Source organism: Syngnathus acus, chromosome 2 (genome assembly GCF_901709675.1).
Source record: "Syngnathus acus chromosome 2, fSynAcu1.2, whole genome shotgun sequence".
NCBI lineage: Eukaryota > Metazoa > Chordata > Actinopteri > Syngnathiformes > Syngnathidae > Syngnathus > Syngnathus acus.
In genome coordinates, this window is record NC_051088.1 from 13,439,839 (window position 1) to 13,458,859 (window position 19,021).

Here is a 19,021-nt window from a genome sequence, read left to right on the forward strand (position 1 = left end):
AGAAGATCAAAACTGACTCCAAACTACAACTTTAACTCTGACAACACACGACAACGACTGATCTGCAATGTCGGAAAGTGTCCACAAAAAGCCATGGCCAAGTGTTCTGCAGGAGAATAGAAATTCTGTCCACCTGGAGGTTTCTCTCATTTGGGACTTGCTTGGTATGCTGCTTATGATATGATTAGTCCTGGCAGCCGAGTGATCTTAGCAAGCAGCAGGAGGAAACCTGACATTTATTTTTCAAACCCCTGACCCAGAGGATGAAAAATGTATGCCTCCAGCTTAGCCAACGTGGTTTGGGTAATCATTTATGCCCGTGTCTCTGGTCCCGTGTCTCGACCTCACTAGTTCGGTGTCTGACAAGTGATGCATGATGCCATACGCACGCTCCTGCCAAGTACAGTCCACACTGCCTTCCTCCCATCCCCAACAGGATGCTGTCAGCATGTCTCTTCTTTGATCAGCACCTGTCAAGTTCAAACCTTGACCCAGAGTCAGCTACCATGCTCGACTGGCTTCTCATTCCCTCGATCAACCTGTATTCCGCTTTACCTTGAGCTCTTTCAACACCTTTTAAATCCTCTTTTTGTCTCATGTATCTTCCACTGACTGAGACATTGAGTGCTTTGTCGTATGCAGACGCGTATTATGAATCACACATTATACGAAATGCTTCAAGTGTGTGTCATGGTCGGCTTGCTGTTTGATGCATACGCAGATCAGCTGTGTAATGAAACATCAAAGTTTTCTAGTGGCAGCACGGTGATGCATGAGCATAGCATGTCTAACAGTCAAAAGGGTTCAAAACTCATTTTTGATATTTCTAGCTGATTTCTGTGGATCCTCATATTTCCTGTCACATATTATCCAAAAGTGTAAATGTGAATAATTGTTTGTCTCAGCTATATTAGGCTCCAGAAACACAATGTCACCTGGGGTGTGCCTCAGGGTTCAATGCTGTGCCCCATCCTCTTCCCTTTCTATCTGCTCCCCTTGGGCAAGCTCATCAGCAGATATGAGGTTTCCTAATATTATTATGCTTGCGACACGCAGCTATATATAATGACTATCCCCCACCTCTTCTGCATTGTAGACGAAGCTTAACTCCCCTGAATTAAACAGCTTTAAGCACACCACACCAGCTGCGCTCTTCTACCATTCCCAGTATTATCTCTGGCCAACTCATCTTCCTTTTGACAAGACTCCCATCTCACTTTTTACGCATTAAATACCCTCCACAAAAGTTCACGATAGAATTACAGGAGCATTGCGAAACTGCATCCTTCACTGGCCCTGGCTGAAGCAGAGAAGTTCATCCACATCGTCATCCATCCCCTCTAGGTAAGACTACTGCAACACACTCCTCTTCTGGATTCCAAATAAGCACATCCAGAGGCTCCAATACGTTAGTGCGGCCAGGATCCTGATGATGGCAACATCACCCCCATCCTGAATTATTTCTCTAAATTGAGTTTCCTTCCTCACCCACCAGTGCATTCACGGACACGCCTCCTAGAACCTCAAAGTCCTCCTCACAAATCCTCCGCTTTGCAACAACAAACATCCTCCAAGCCCCCAAAACTAAGATCTTTGTACACCATGGGCGATCGGGCTTTCTCTTTTGCAGCTCCCACACTGCGAAACGCCCTCCCGACCGCCCGAGGGCCCCGCATTCTACTGATGCCTTTCAACAAGATCTTAAGAATTCTTTTTACAAAAGCCTTATGCCAGCCATTCTTCTTCTTTTTAAAACATATTTTACTCTAAAGCGCTTTGAGAGTGCTGAGATACAAATACAATTCATTATCATGACACGCAGTGCTAGAAAATGGACGAGTGGAATTTTCTTAGATAGCAGAACAAAGGTTTAACAGAACAACATTTTGTAGCTGTAGAAAGAACAAAATCTCAAGACCAATTTGACTTTACAGATTATGCGTGGTGTGAAACAAAATGTCACATCATAAATTTAACATTTAATATTGTTTTTATCAGATTGTTTCTAAAAATCTCTAAACTGCTTTGTAGTGTGCTACTTTCTGGTACAGTTTATTTGCTTTCTCTATCCCATCAAGTGCTGTTAGACTTTCAATGAAAAAATAAAAAGCTGACGACTTTGGTAATTCGCAGAATTTTAGTGTAGCCTGAAATCATCTTGTTTTTATCAGATTGTTTCTAAAAATCTCTAAACTGCTTTGTAGTGTGCTACTTTCTGGTACATTTTATTTGCTTTCTCTATCCCATCAAGTGCTGTTAGACTTTCAATGAAAAAATAAAAAGCTGACGACTTTGGTAATTCGCAGAATTTTAGTGTAGCCTGAAATCATCTTCCATGAAATTTGCAAAACATGTTGTTTTCCTATAAAAAAATTATAAAAAAGTATGCCAGTCAGAGAGGGGCGAAATTATTCTTCATCAACGTTACTGCTGCACGAGAACATGCCAGGAAAAGATCACAATTGAGGAGCCCCTATAAAGTGACTACGTAGCATAAAGGCACATTATGCAGTTCTGCAGCTCTGTGAGGTATTCATACTAGGCAAATATTGCACGACATTAGAATTTGTGAGGTCAATATAAACTGATAATGCAATCTGGACTAAATTTGGCTTAGCAAGATGAATGTTTATTGCTTGACATTATCATAGAGAGAAGTTGAGCACAAAAAAAAGACCACTGTAGGTGGACACATGCTGTGTCAACTGTTAGGGCTCAAACCAATAACTTCTTTTACTTTCCCTTCTGCCTATTTTTACCGCTTTCATTCCACCTCACTGTGTGTGTGTGTGTGTATGCTCTATGGACAACCTAAAGAGCAAACACACAGGCACCCACACACATCCAATTAGCCCAGCGGCTATTACTTCCTATTAACCTTCAGAGCATCCCGACTCAGGATTCTCCATTGGCTCATAAACTCTGCATGGTTGTCTCAGAGAGATGGATGATACCTTAAATATAGTCCCCTTGTTGAACTCTAACCCCAAACTACTAGCAGTGAGGCTTTTTGGCCTGGCGCTATTGCATAGGGGAGATTTTCACAAGATGGCTGCTCATAATGTGAAACCTAAATGCTAAATGTCTTTTTCAAGGTCATTTTCTGTCAGCGTTCTGCAGTTTGTTTGATTCATTTTTGTTACAAAATGATCCCAACTACCTTTCTATAATTGGATGGATTGTACCTGATTGTTTGCTGCATCTGCAGTCGGTCGGGATCTGTGGCCGAAAAGGTTGTCAGACTCGTGCCGGCCGGAACGCCCTCCGCAAATCGGATGTGTTTCGGATTAGTGGGAAAGTAAGGGGCTTCGTTGACATCCTGCACAGATATGGTTACACCTGCTGTGGACTGAAAGGAGGACTGGATCCCACTAGCCAGATGGGCCTGGTTGGACACCACAACTGTCAACATGAAAGCTCGGTTCATCTCAAAGTCGACCGCCTAGAAGAAAGAGCACAACACAAGTTGTTGTTTGTTTTTTGCAATATTTTCATCATTTCTTTAATGTAAGGGTGTCAATGAACATAAATAACAACATTTTATCAAAATGTTTTATTCATGGGCCTCTCGGTGCGGGTTGGATTCCACCTCTGGCCCTCCCTGTGTGGTGTTTGCATGTTCTCCCCGTGCCCGCGTGGGTTTTCTCCAGGCACTCCGGTTTCCTCCCACATCTCAAAAACATGCTTGGTAGGCCGATTGAGCACTCCAAATTGCCCCAAGGTGTGAGTGCGGATGGTTGTTCGTCTCTGTGTGCCCTGTGATTGGCTGGCAACCGATTCAGGGTGTCTAATGCCTGATGACTGCTGGGATAGGCTCCAGCACGCCCTCGACCCCGGTGGGGACAAGCGGTATAGAAAATGGATGGATGGATGTTTAATTGATTATCAAGATTATTGTACTGCTCATTATTTCATTAATTCTAACGCAATAAACCCTCACGATGTGCAAAAAAACTTTTGTGAACTCACCTACTCACAAACTAAAATGGTTTGCTGAAAAACATACCTATTCATCTATTGCCATATTCTTCCCTCACACCTTAAGATGGCTGCCAAAACACCCTCCTCCTAAGGCATCATGTTACAGCTGATAGCCAGCTGGCTTGACAGCGAACGGCAGCGTGTTGGAAGATTTCAGTAGCGGCAAGACAAGCAGGTAAGGTGCTTTGCGGGGTCGACGCTGGAGAGAGCAGCATGGCATGCTTCTCAAGATGATGCAAAGAACGGTCAGGATTGCCATTGGCAGTGGTGGAAGTTTGCAGTTGATCAGTTGGAAGCAGCCGACTCATTTGAGCATGATTTTAAAGTATATTTAATTTGAAACAATATTAGCAATTTTGAACAATCTTCTATTCACATATATTGGTCTCTAAACCCTGCGAATGTTCGTGTATTAGCTGAAATGATCAAACATTAAAGATTTATTCTCAAGCAATTTTAAAACCGCGGTAAAAATATAATCTCTAACAGTCCATCCATCCATCCGTCCATCCATCCGTCCGCCTGTCCATCCATCATCCATCCATCCATCCGTCCGTCCGTCCGTCCGTCCATCCATCCATCCATTTTTTACTGCTTATACTATCCAGCTTTGTCAACTGTGGCTCCTTTGAGACACTTGTGATTAACTCTCAATTCGCAACAGTCGCAGCTGTACCAACATGCTGTGCACAAAACAATACAAAAACAATAATATAATCATAAATAACCAAGCTCTCTGTTCAAAATACTCCATTAATCATAGTAGATGTCATAATTGCAGCGCGTATGATGACATTCACGTACAAGCTTGTTAACTCCAAACTGTATAAGTTTGAACAAGCAACTAAAGGTTTCTAACAGACAGACATTTGACCATTGACGTGTGACACACATGCGGAAGTACATATTTGACTATTTGTACTCGCAATGATGCACACATATGCTCAAGAGAAGCTTATGACATTTATGTTTTCTCCTAATGAAGATTTCATGTGTAGTTTTCATCGCCAGAAGGAGACAAGTAAATAGAAATGAGATCAATGCGCACCTTGTTGGTAGAGTGATGCTTCGTCTAAACAGGCGAATGATGATTACCGCTGCAAGGCTAATATCTGCGTTGTGTGACGGTGATGCTAATGACTTACAACATCTGTATGGTGATTTGAGATGACACAGAGGCTGTGGTATTTAGCGTTCTAATAAAGCTTCTGGGTTGACATCACCTCAAAATGTGTTTGTGTACTTGTTTGCACCTAGGAAATATACAAACACGGGTTGGTGGTAGTGTCCGACCTCTGTGGCATACTGGAGCAAATTTAAAGGCCAGCGCTTTCATCTGCCGCTAGTTGTGTTCAGCACAAAAGTGAAAGCACACACGCACACAAATATATAAAAATATACAGTATATGAACCAGATTAGCCTGTATTTTAATTTTGACCTTAATTGAAACATTTGTTTACAAAGCTTTTAATTATGCTTCAATCAAATCCACACTGTTCAACAATATGCAAGTCAGAAAAACTTTTATTTAATACAGGGTCAAATTTGTTGTTGCTTCATTGTTTTTTTTTTATTTTGCCTATCTAGCTATTTTAAATTGAAATGAATGGTCTATATATTGTTATTAAAGCCTCAATTTCTAAAACATTGTCGGTCTTCAATAGAATATTTTCAGATACTTTTAAATTAAAAGTTTTAATATGCACTCTGACTTTTGGGTCAGGTTAATGTAATTATTATTCGTGTGGATTGCCTCATAAAATGTGAGGCAATTGCCCGAAACCCCTGATTTCCAGAGGCCCAATAAGATTTCTTTGTTTTAAAGTATTTACTTTGTTATTTAGCCTTAATTCACATTCTTCAAAAAAAAAAAACACATCAAAAAGCTTAATCTATCCAAGCTCCTGACACCCCCCCACTCAATCCCTTGTTTTGCAAAAAAATCCCCTCACCTAACCAGTAATCTCTCTTACTTCCACCATTCCACACAAGGATCCTGGCTCCTCCTAATTGTGTCCTCGCTTCACTTGACTACTCCTCCCCCCAACCTCTGTCATCTTTTGTGTTTATCATCATCTACGATTTACATATCTTAATGACTCACTGCGATCAAGACTCCCGTGTTTGTGTATTTCCAAACATTATTATTTTCACGTTTGTCTTTTTCCAAACCTATTATCCACACCCCGATATGCGAACGCCTTCTCATCATCTCCCCCGAGAGCTGTGTAAATGTGACAAGCCATGGTTAAGACCTTAGCCATTGTTTACAGATGAGCCGAGGTGCCCTGAGGGAGATTGTGCGTACCTGCTTGCGGTGAATTCTTATGCGCGAGCAGCACACTGGCAAAAATAAGAGGGCCTCTTATGATGTCTCGACTCTACCTATCACATTGATGTCTGATGTGACCCATTCCGCTTGCTGTTCCCTGGAGTGACTCGCTGTTTACCTTATGCGGCAGTCTATTTCTTGTCATTCCCAAGGGGAGTACTGTCTCTTCATTTATGATTTTCTGATAATATCCCGTGGGTCTCTACGGAAGCTCGCGGCTACTCGGCCGCCTGCTGAATTTTACATCAGGGAATGCACGGAATGGACAATGAAAGGCACTCATCTAGATAATGAAGAGAAGCAAAATGCCAATGTGCACGATTCAGGGTCCTGTGGGAATTTCATACAATGGCTATTGTTATTTCTTAAGCATTATTGTCAGATAGGAGATGAGATTTGCGGAACTCATGCGACATAAAGAAGCTATTTCAAGAAAATACATACAGTTGCTCATAGAGCAACACACACACGTCGTCAGCACACGCATGTACACACTGTAATGATTTTTTTTTTTGTTGCCTTCATAGTAAATGGGTTAAACAAGCTGGGCCAACCTTCGTCCGATCGGCTGAACACAGCAACAAGACAAATCATTCTTGTTTCTGTCGTTCACTACAGCAGGTATCCCATTATAAGCGTCTAAAGCTGCCGCCTCCGTAATTGGGAAATCAATAGCTTATTGCTACAGTGGTCCTGGCAGCCATTGTGTAAAGGTATGAGCGTGGGAGTTTTTCAAAAGGACTTCCAATCCTTCATTTTGGACAAGGAGGGTCATTCCAAAGGCAAAGACTGCAAACTGGCCCTCGTAAAGGTTCTGTGTTTGATTACTATTGTTTGATCACACTCGAACTAACGTTTAGATAAAGATAAGGGATTGGCTTACCTTTACCACAGTCACCATGCCATCATTGGTTACGGGGTCAGTGCGAATGGTGAAGTGCCCGGATGGATCGCCACTGATGATCCTGTAAATAGCATTCCAGTTGGGGGAATGCGGTTGGTCGGCATCGATCACCGTTAGGTTAGCCACCACCACATCCACCCGGTTCTCAGGAACCTCACCGGAAAACTGCAGGGGAGGGAAATAAATGTTACCTTGAAAAATGTTGCTTCCAAATCAATTTATTTTGACAAATGTCCTTGCGGGATATGTTGAGCTGTTGAGGTGCGGCAATTTGTTCAAAACATTTCTGTCTGCCATTTCTCTTAAGTGACGTCCTTTCAGCTTTCCAGGTGGAGTACGTTTAATAACTTTACTTTTGCTACCGCTGAGCCGCAAATGAACGCTAAACACAAATGCACATTGTCTGAAAGTTTCCTTCTTTTCTGCACTCCTTGTTCTCATTCATGCACATTTAATGTCCTCTCCCTTTGAAAGTCAGAAAAGAAGAGGAAGTGGAGACAGCCAAGAGGAGCCACCGGTGGAGGGGGGTAGAACATCTGTTTGAGCGTAAATGAGTGGCTTTTAGTTGTCTCCTCGCTGTGCTAACACGTGCTATGTCCTGATAAGCCTGATGACGAGTGAGCTGCTGTCTGTCAGATGTCTGTCACGGTGGGGATTGACCAAAGTTGGGGGATAAAGATGAACGGCAACGCGAAAACTCTGAGGTGATGGTGCATGGTCGACGGGTGATTACGTACTCGCGTTGACTCATCTGGAAGCAACAAGCATGAAGCGTCTCGGCGTCACCATGGGTAACAGACATGGTTGAAGCCACTGAGCCGCTTATGGGAGTGTATGATATCAAAGAGCAAAGCCCCAGACCAAACACTCCAACGGGTCGTAATACCCGACACAACCTTTCGCATCTAGCAGCAAACAGCTGACAGCTGTGGCTGGATTAGGGGCCTGTGTCTGAAAAGCTGTTCGGCGACTTGATGACATTCTTAAGACAACACACAGGTCCGGGTGGTCCTTTCCAACTGCTGCTATGAAATAAGGAGCAGCTTGACAGAGAAGCTATTGTGTGTATTCTTGTTTTGGTTCAATGATTCCCAAAATCTAAATCTGGCTTCACCGACTCTGAGTATCTATATGTGATATCTAAATTAGTGTGATGTCAGCATGATAAAAGATGGGTCGTCAAGTTAACATATATTTTCACTCACAATTCAAAGATTGACAATAACAATTATTCAACAAAGCTTTGCCGCTCAAAGACTGACTGCTTCATTTACAGTTGAAGCAAAATGAGGATTTAATTGATTTATTGTTTGCATAAAGAAATTATACTGGGAAATAAGGGAAATGAGTCAAAATTAGCCCAACTGTCAAAGGTAATAAAATGTTTAACACTCAATTTTGCACTCATGCACTGTAAAAAAAAAAAAAAAAAAAAGAAGGCGAGTCAACTTAAAATTTCAAGGCAATAAACTTCAATAAAATTTAAATTTGACAAGTATTTCAAGTTTTGCTGAGTGGAATTGTGATTTTGTCCCTTGCATTGTCTCCCTTAACTTAAAAAAATAAGTAAAAGCAACTTAGCAGATTGTTTAGGGGCAAACAACTTGCAAAGCCATAGTGTTGCCTTAAATGTCAATAATTTATTCACTAAAGATGTTCCAACTTAAAGTGCTGTTTCAGCACAAAAAAAAATATCAGTTGTATTTTTGTACATTGGGATGATAGTGCACTGTCTGCATAAACAAACAAGTAGTTCCCACACATCCATACTATTTTTAAATCATTTATTCTCTTCAGGGCTGTGGTGAGCTGAAGTCCACCAAACTTTGGGCAAAAGTTGGACGACAGGCCAGATTGGTTGGAAATTACCCAGTGTCAAGATATAGATTTTTCGAAATAGTACCAATGTTCAAAATGGTATTATTTAGAAATATACTGTATTTTTGTTGTGTTATATGAGCTGAACAATTACAATTTTTCACATTAGATGGCAAAAGGTACAATTAACCTGTGTAATGTATCCACATAACATTTCTTTCCAGATATGCACCGTGATATTTTTCAAACGTGTACCTTGGCTTATTAAAGGTTGGCAAACGATGTTTTGCAAGACCTGTGGCGTTTATAGCAGACACTAAATATTTGCATAATGCTTTGCCTTCTCAACCAAATGACTTTTATGCAAAGCTACCATCCAAAAAGGGCTGATTTACGATTCGATTGGGAGAAATTGCTCTGCTCACTAACCTCGGCTAAATTTGATCATCAGTAACCATGATGGCAATAACTTTGCTGTTTGGCAATGATTGAGATGCACTAAAAGCAAAAGTTAGAGAGTACTAATCTTTTACTGGCCACCAATATCAATGCACCCGCCGTCACAGTAGGCACTTTATGTAGGGACAGGAGGGTTTCCAGACCTGGGCTTCTAATTTACGACTGCTGGGAAAGAAATAAAATAGCTCCTGAGATGGAATAATTTGTCATTCACATCACTTTTTTTCCTTTGACCATCTTTTGGAAACCACAACACGGTGGTCCACTCAACTGCTTTGAGTGCTCTGACTGGGACATGTTCAAATCAGCAGCAACATATGACAATCAGATCAACATTGATGAGTACGCCATGACTGTGTCAGCCTACATCAACAAATGCTCCGAGGACGTCAGCACCACTAAGAACATCATCACCCGAGCCAACCAACGACCCTGGATGACTGAGGATGTACGTCATATGCTACGAGCACGGAACTCAGCCTTCAAGTCTGGCGACAAGGAGGCACTGAGGACAGCGAGAGCCAACTTGAACCGTGCCATCAGGCTAGCGAAGCGAAGCCACAGTCGGAAAATTCAGGATTTTTTCCACGACGCCAATAACACCAGGAGTATGTGGCAAGGCATACGGGCGATCACGGACTACAACTCACCCTCCCCCCCGGTGGGTGAGGTTGATGCTGACTTCCTAAATGGTCTAAATAACTTCTTTGGGCGTTTTGAGGCACTAAACAGCACTCCGGCAGTTAAAACTGTTCCCCACCAGGAAGAGGAGGTCCTCTGCCTTGACTCAGCCGACGTGTGGAAGACTCTGAGAAGAGTCAACCCACGTAAGGCCCCAGGCCCCGACAACATACCTGGGCGGGTGTTCAAGGAATGTGCAGGCCAGCTGGCTGGTGTCATCACAGACATTTTTAACATCTCGCTGGACCAAGCCAAAGTGCCAGTGTGCTTCAAGGCTGCCTCCATCATTCCGGTGCCGAAGAAACCTCAAATCACCTCATGGAATGACTACAGACCTGTGGCACTGACTCCCATCATGATGAAGTGCTTCGAAAGGCTGCTCAAAGATCACATCGTCTCCAGACTCCCCCCAACATTCGATCCGTTCCAGTTTGCCTACCGGCAGAACCGCTCCACTGAGGATGCCATCTCCTCCGTTCTTCACCTGAGCCTGGCTCACCTGGAGGAGAGGAACACCCACGTGCGGTTGCTGTTCCTGGACTTCAGCTCAGCGTTTAACACCATCATTCCACAACATCTGGTGGAAAAACTGGAACACCTGGGCTTCAGCACCCCCCTTCGGAACTGGCTGCTAGACTTCCTCACCAACAGACCTCAGTCAGTCCGGGTCGGACAGAACACCTCCGATGTCATCACCCTCAGCACAGGCTCCCCTCAGGGCTGCGTCCTGAGCCCCCTGCTGTTCACCCTGATGACACACGACTGCGCCCCCAGGTTCACCACCAATCACATCGTGAAGTTTGCAGACGACACAACGGTGGTGGGCCTCATCAGGGACAACAACGACCTGGACTACAGAGAGGAGGTGGAGCAGTTGGTGGGCTGGTGCAGAGGAAATATTCTGATCCTGAATGTGGAGAAGACGAAGGAGATCATCGTCGACTTCAGGAAGAACCAGCCTCACCACGCTCCACTGATCATCAACAGCTCAGCTGTGGAGGTGGTCAGCAGCACTAAATTCCTGGGAGTCCACATCACAGACGACCTCACCTGGACTGTGAACACCACAACACTGGTCAAGAGGGCACAGAAGCGCTTGTACTTCCTGCGGAGGATGAGGAGAGCCCACCTGCCCCCACCCATCATGAGGACGTTCTACCGAAGCACCATAGAGAGCATTCTGACAAGCTGTCTCTCGGTGTGGTGTGGAGGTTGCAGCGCCTCCGATTGGAAGAACCTGAGGAGAGTGGTGATGACAGCAGAGAGGATCATCGGGGCTCCTCTTCCCTCCATTCAGGACTTGTCATCCCAGCGCTGCGTGTCCCGAGCCCGAAATATTATCAGTGACCCATCACACCCCCACCATGGACTGTTCTCCCTGCTGCCCTCTGGGAAGAGGTTTCGCAGCATCCGCTGCAGGTCCACCAGGTTCTGCAATAGTTTTTTCCCTGCTGTCGTCAGACTGTTGAACATTCAAACGTAGCACTCCTCTGCACACTTGTAAATACTGTTTTTGTCTCCTGCACTGTTCACATACTTTATCACTGCTGCACCTTGTACTTTATAATTATCTTATTTCATATTTTTATATAGAATGTCACTTTTTTTTAACCAGCCGAAATACCTCTACATTGCTGAAAGCCGTATGCAACGAAATTTCGTTTTGTACACACCTAGTGTTGACAAAATGACAATAAAGTTCTGTCTAAGTCTAAGTCTAAGTCTAAGTCAACTCCCTACTTATCATGTTCTCCGTGCATGTTTTATTTTATTTTTAAATTCAGCTACCGTCTTGCCGAACATTTCCTTTATGTCTGACACATGCTTGCACATTGTTAACAGCCTTGGGGGTTAAATGCTAATGCTACATCCTGAGTGATCACCTCAAAGAGCTGCTTGATACCGCCAAGCTTATCGCCTTATAAGCCCAACTGGCCCATTGCTCACTTCTCCGCACATGAGAGACAGACTCGGTCCACTGCAGCAAATCATCTTTGCGTCTTTGACACAACACTTGTAACGTTCAATCAAAATCAACACGTACGATCGGTTACGCTTTCCAGCTCTTGACCAGACATTAGCATAGAGCCCCACTAAATATTGATTTTTGCACAACACAAAAGACAGCATGATAAAGTGAACCACACTTTTTAATAACCCTAAATCTCTTGTTTTTTATTCGTAAATAATTGATGGTTCAGCTGGACTGACACCCAGGCTGCTTCTAATCACCCCTCCCACCCAAAGCCGATATGATATATTACATCACAACACGGACTTTACTTTAGACTTTTCATTTTTAACTTTCATCTTTGTCTAATGTGTTCATTATTCTAAATATCACTATTATGACAACAATCATTAACCATTTTTCAGGCTCCGTGTTTGTAGTGATGAAAATCAATGATATGGATTAGTCATTTCCTTATGTGTGTGCACGTGTGATTTCCTCAGGAAATGAGAAAATAGTACTTGTTCCACTTAATACACTACAATAACTGTCTTCCCGATTTTCTCATTGTCATTCTCCTGACCATCTGCTTGATGCTCCCCGCTGATTTTCAAAACAACAGTCCATGAACACGACGTAACCACTTTGTGATAATTTTTTTGTGGATGCTCTTCGGAAATATTCAATGACATTCATGACGTGTTCTGAAAATGAACTCCAACTGTTATGACATGTTTGCTTATATAAACTATTTGGTTGTTAGTAGGAACATAACACTTTCAAAAAATAATTTCCATTTAACGTGATTTTCGGATTATAAGGCGCACCTAGAAATCCTTGAGTTTTCTTAAAAAGTTGCTTTCAAACAGAAGTCTGCAACTCACCGTCCTGGAGGTCAACATGGGCGGGTTGTCGTTTATGTCGGTGACAGTAATGATGGCGGTGGCCGTGTTTGAGAGACCAAAATTCAGGTTGCCCTCCATGTCTGTGGCTTGAACGATGATCGTATACTGGGACACTTTCTGTGAAGGTGAAAATAAAGGACAACAGTGTGCTTAGTGTTCAGTTTGAGGTACACAAATAACTTGGCCGTGTTTAAAACTCTCAATGACAGGCTTTTCATCTGACGGTATTGTAACCTCCTAAACTTGGCTTCATGCAATCTACAAGCTGTCTTCTCACAATATTGTTATCAGAGACATCGCCAAATTCAGTGTCACTGACGGGCAGATGCGGAGAGACGGCTACATCAGGCGAAGATTAATAGACGATCTGTGGAGCAATAGAATTAGGAATGATAAATGCTCGTTCACATCTTGAATGACACAATGTCACTTAACTGGAAGATGAAAAATGTGGCTGTTGTAGTTTTGTATGAGAGCTATTTTGTGAACGTCTGCATGTGCAGCCCCCTCCCTGCCTTGCCAACCGTTCTTCTTCTATATCCCCCCTCCCCCCTCTGTCTTTCCTACTGTCCCACGGTGCAGTTAATGGGCTGCGGGAAAGATGGAGCCCCACGACCGACTGGATAATGTGTCTTGTCACTGAAATTCCAAATTACATTTCCAGTGTCTCTCTAACCTGCTAATTACGAAGTAAATATCCCAATTAGGCCATGACGCCACATCAGGAAGGTTAGACAGCTTCTTTCGGGCTTTTGCTTTTGCCGCTAGACAAGATGCTGAACTTTACACACGCACCCTCATTACCTCACGTGCATAAACACACCACTCACAAACATGCCCGCACACACATATCTCTTCTTTGCGAGTCTTGTTTAGTGGTGGTGTGTGCTTGATTGTCCCATCAGCCAGCGTACGGCATGTACACAGCACTCACACTAATTAGACAAGGGAGTTATTATGTCGAGCTCCTCTGAACCTCTCAGCATAGCAACAACAGTGCAGCAACCTCAGCCTTCTCTGGAGGACTGCGGTCTATTACTGTCAACATGCTTTTAAAGGTCCAAGGCAGACCATTGGAGACTTTTAGAAGAGATTCAGTGTGGGAGTTTGGAAAGCAGGACGAGACATTTCACAAGGAAAGTACACAGTCGTGGAGGGTAAGAAGCAGTAGGGGATAAAGTTGAAGCACAGGGTATGGGGATTTCCAAAAATAGAAGCCTGTGTGTGTTTTTTTTTGTTGCTTGGTTTTTGTTGTTGTTGTTTTTGTAGAGTCTAAAATCCCAAACAACGAATCGAGAGAAAGGGGAAAAGGAAGCACAGAAAGTTTCACGGTTTCAAGGGGCTGAAGTAAGTGGACCGGTGTGTTGTGAAGTTTATGGTTTGAAGATGGGGATTTTTCTTTCCCTTGCAGGTTGGGAGAATTCTCATCTGCTCGAAAAAGAAATTGCTGGAGGAGAGAAAACAGGATTGTAATTCATATAGCAACTGAATTATACGTGTATATATGCAACCAAGCGCCTGTTAATAAATGAGTTTTCAAAATTACTTCGGTGCACACATTATATGTTCAACAAAGGCCATTATCGTGAATTTCAAATTTCCAAAGTTTTTTTACAACAAATTTTATTCAAGCTTTTATGGAAAATTGTCCTAATCTAAGAAAGAACTTGACTGACTTGTATAATGTTCAACACAAAATGGCCAAAGTAGCTAAAATCCAAATAAATGTTCCTTGGCTCCTCTGTGTGAGTCACAATGTCCAGTAATGTTTGCCTTTTTCAACCTTTCAGAGGAAAAGGTATACAGCAGAGGTTAAAGCTTACTATGAACGCAATAAATCAAGATTTTTCAATTACTTGTGGATTTTTGCAATACCAGTTTAGAACACATGAATAGCACGAACTCGCTGTAGCTTGAAGCTTCACAATTTCTTTTCAGACATTCAAGGATTTTTGTTCATGAATCATGTTCATTTGTCCTCAACCATCTCATAGAGACACTGAAAATAAAAGAAAATATTGCTCAATAGAGTGCGAAAGAAGTTTAATTTTGAAAGTAAAGTGTATTTGCTGCTTCTGTCAAAAGCAGCCATCTTGGTCATGTAACACAGGAAGCCCACGAGCTAGAAAAACAATTGAGAGGTTCTCTGAATGTTGCAAAGGCTCTAAACCTGATTCAAACGTTTCTTGACATGATGCCTGTCTGTCTCTACGGGTTTCACTTCATGAATGAACTATTTGTACTGTTTGCTTTGATTAAATTGCACTTCAGAAAAGTGTTTGTGTGCTTCTGCGAATACTTGATGCATGATGCTAGAAAAAGTCAATAGCTTCAAGTAACTCCGCTCTGAATTCAATTCAACTCATTCAAAAAGATGGCAAAAAGATAAAGTTGTGTATCCTTCAAGCAGAACTACTCAATGGGGGTTAGGATGGTGAAACAACAACTGGATGCAGGAGGTTTGTGGTTACACAATAGGTTATGCAGGCTCTATCAGCGGAGATATTTTCACCCCGTGTCCGGCTCCCATCCTGCTGGATGCATATTACGTTCCTATCTTCAATATCTAAAATTTACCCCAAATCTACTCTCGACTTTAAAGCCGGGGTCTTTCATTTCCTCTTCTTTTCCCTCCAGCATCTTCTGGTGTGTCATTTATCAAGTTTAGATGTTGTCATTACATGTTGTTGTTTTTTTGCAGACAGACAGATGTCAAGGGCATTCCTTCTCCACTATTCGCGCTCTATCCTTACCGTACATGCATGAGACACAGACTCAAGAGTGGCCGTCTGTAGCGTGATGTGTCGTTAATAGGTCTGTCAGTGGTGACAGGTAGGGAGGAGGATCTGTCTCACGGCTAAGTCACCGCCACGAGTCTCACAGTCTCAAACACCAAAATAAACATCTTGTCACAACTTTTCATGGCTCCGCAAGCAATTTGACTGGAGAAGAACAGTATTCAGAAAAAAGTGCGGACAAACTGCATGTGTGGGGTTATAAAATGTGTCTTGACTTTTGGACAGCTTTTGGGATTACTCCATAATAATTTGCAGAAAATATTGTGATGTGTGCCACGGGCCAGGGAAGAATATTACATTTTGGGGTTGATCCACATTTTTAAAGATTTCCTCCCTATCACTCTCCTCAGTGCATTTAAAATTTGCAGTCACATGTCGTTTAACATCTTGGAGGGGTTTCGATGTAAAAAAAATATGGCATTCATATATCACAAGCTTTTGAAGAAAAATACATCGATTTCCAGTAAGTGAAATTCATTTGCAATATTTTCGGAACTATAAAATCCACAGTCGTCTATCATCAAATTCCTGTGTGAGTTTCCACAGATAATATCCAAGGCACAGTCACCTTCACTTGCTGCTTATTCGTTGCTTCGTTAACCATAGTCCTCAGTTTGTTTTAAAAAATTATTGCAGCATAAAATTAATCACTGCATAGACGGATAGGTCAACAAGGGCCAGTTTAATGGCCACCGCGATCACCAGATCGCACGCACGCACGCACGCACGCACGCACGCACGCACGCACGCACGCACGCACGCACGCACGCACGCACGCACGCACGCACGCACGCACACACGGGCACGTGCTGAATGACATTTAAATTCACAAGACAATTGTGCCAACCAATTGATAATAAGGACCTCTGTGCCAAAGTGTGAAGTGCAGAAACTGCTGTAGACTATAGAAATGGCTAAATTCCAAGGGTCAGCAATTTGAGCGTATTATAGACTGTGTTTTATGGTAAGTTGCTTACATTCTAAAGATGTGGTTGCTTTGGTAACATGAAATTAAAGAAGATACATGGTGCAGAGAAAGTAAACATTTGGCTTAAAAAAATATATAGATAAAATATAAATAATATATATAAAATACAAATAATATATATATATATATATATATACACACACACACACACACACACACACATACATACCGTAATTTTCGGACTATAAGTCGTGGTTTTTTTTCATAGTTTGGGTGGGGGGGCGACTTATACTCAGGAGCGACTTATATACATATATATGTTTTTTTTTCACTTTTCTGGGCATTTTATGGCTGGTGTGACTTATACTCCGGTGCGACTTATAGTCCGAAAATTACGGTACATACACGCACGCACACACATCCTCGCCTTTGAATATTTCTAGGCCGAATTTTGGTACCAGTATGGCCCTGATGCAGAGTAATTCCTGAATGAGGAATGCAATAATTTCATCATCGTCATCACCATGGTGAAGATTTTAAAATAAAGAAAAATTTACATTTCAATCGCATATTGATTGGTGAATATAAAGAAATCATGTCCGAATACTTGAGGTTGAGTCTTTGGTCTGAATACCATCGAGTGACTCTTGTTAACTATATTGACCTTGCAAAAGACACAATTCTTGCAAAGCAATCACTGATTAGGGGCGAGGCAATCAAGTAACTTCTTATTTTGAAGATATGGAACAATGATTATTCAACATTTGAAGAGGTTAAAAAATATGACTCATTGGGCATTGCAAAAAAAAAAGATTCCTTGGAGTAAATCTACTGTATAAGCTATTTATTTTGAGAATGCATTATCACTATAAATAAATAAAATAAATAAGAAAAAAAGAAGTCAACAGTTTTTTGGTAGAATACGTACCTCTCGATCGAGACCAGGCGTCACGATCGTAATATGCCCAGTCTCAGCATTGATGGTGAACATATTTGGAATGGGACTGTGCGGTGTCTGGGACAGTATTCGATAGCGCACCATTCCATTGGCCGTCGTGTTGTCATCGGCATCGAAGGCAGACAGGTGCATTACGTCGGCGCCTGATGGAGACGCATAAAATTGTGTGAATGATTTATGAAATATACAATGGGGAACAATGTGAAAAAAAAATTGCAGTTATCGTAGATGATTGATGAACTGTACATAGGTGTGAATGTGAGAGCGAATGACTGGCGAGTCGCGACCGGGGCATGTTGTGGATGACCTTTCGGCAAAGGTCAGCATTGAGATACCAGAAATGGACAATGAATGAATGATTATAATTACTAAGGTTTTTGTTCCTGATCCTATCTTAGCCGACTTCCAATGAGGGAGTTTTTGTTTCTTTGTTTTTATTATGTCTCACATACAAAAGACAACATTGAGAAAAGAAAAAATCACCACGCGCACAGAACCTTAAAAATAACGAGTTGAAAATGTGTGGCAGTTAAAATGAATTGATTTTTTGCTTGAAATTAGTCATCAAGGCTCATCATCTTGAGTGGTGATATTTTGACTTTCAGACAACTTAAATTGTGAATTGTAAAAGGGTTCTGACGGTTACATTTTTTTAATTTAAATGGGTCAAAGGGTCAAATTTTACTGTAGAGAACAAGCGAGTGCAGTGTGACACCTTGAACTGTAAATGTTTACAGGTCACCTTTCAATGTTGAGGAAGATTGTCTAGTGAATGAACATTAGTTTATTTTACCTAAAAGTATTCATTCAGTGGGGAAAAATAGTTTGTTTACCTTCCACAACAATTCTGACATACTGTAACCATGGAGGATTACTCCCCACCACTCAATCTCCATTTCTGCCTGCTTCTCCCATGGCCAGTTGTAATTGACAGTGATAGTGATATCGCAGTAGTGACGGCCCCTGTCCGAGGATAATTGCAACCACAGCTCCTATTTCAAACTTCATTACATTTCAAAGCAACAATTTGTAAATGACGGGGCCAGGGGGAGGCCTCACAGCAAGAAGTAGAAGAGGTGAGTGAAGAATGAAGAAGAATAAAAAATGGATGGGCCCCTGCTCAATTTGGTTTAATGTGGAGGGACAATCAGTCCTTCACCCTACGTTTTTCTTGTGAAGATAAAGCGATAGATGGAAAGGAGATGAAGAATGCGTCACACATTGGCGAGGTAATTACATTAAGCCGCACTCTTAAGGGGTTTAACGCAAGCCCTTTGTGCGGGCGTCCTAAGCCGTGCCTGACAG

The 19,021-nt window shown here is 42.2% G+C and overlaps 1 protein-coding gene across 1 annotated transcript in view; it reads right to left on the reverse strand.

Moving 5' to 3' along the window:
* Positions 1 to 19,021, reverse strand: part of LOC119119173 (cadherin-4-like) — a 155,234-nt gene that overhangs the window by 13,048 nt on the left and 123,165 nt on the right. The window contains exons 8-11 of the mRNA XM_037245690.1: positions 17,687 to 17,859; positions 13,012 to 13,149; positions 7,198 to 7,383; positions 3,186 to 3,442 (exon numbers count right to left, since the gene is read on the reverse strand). Coding sequence (XP_037101585.1) covers positions 3,186 to 3,442; positions 7,198 to 7,383; positions 13,012 to 13,149; positions 17,687 to 17,859 — 754 coding nt within the window. The remainder of the gene's footprint in view (positions 1 to 3,185; positions 3,443 to 7,197; positions 7,384 to 13,011; positions 13,150 to 17,686; positions 17,860 to 19,021) is intronic.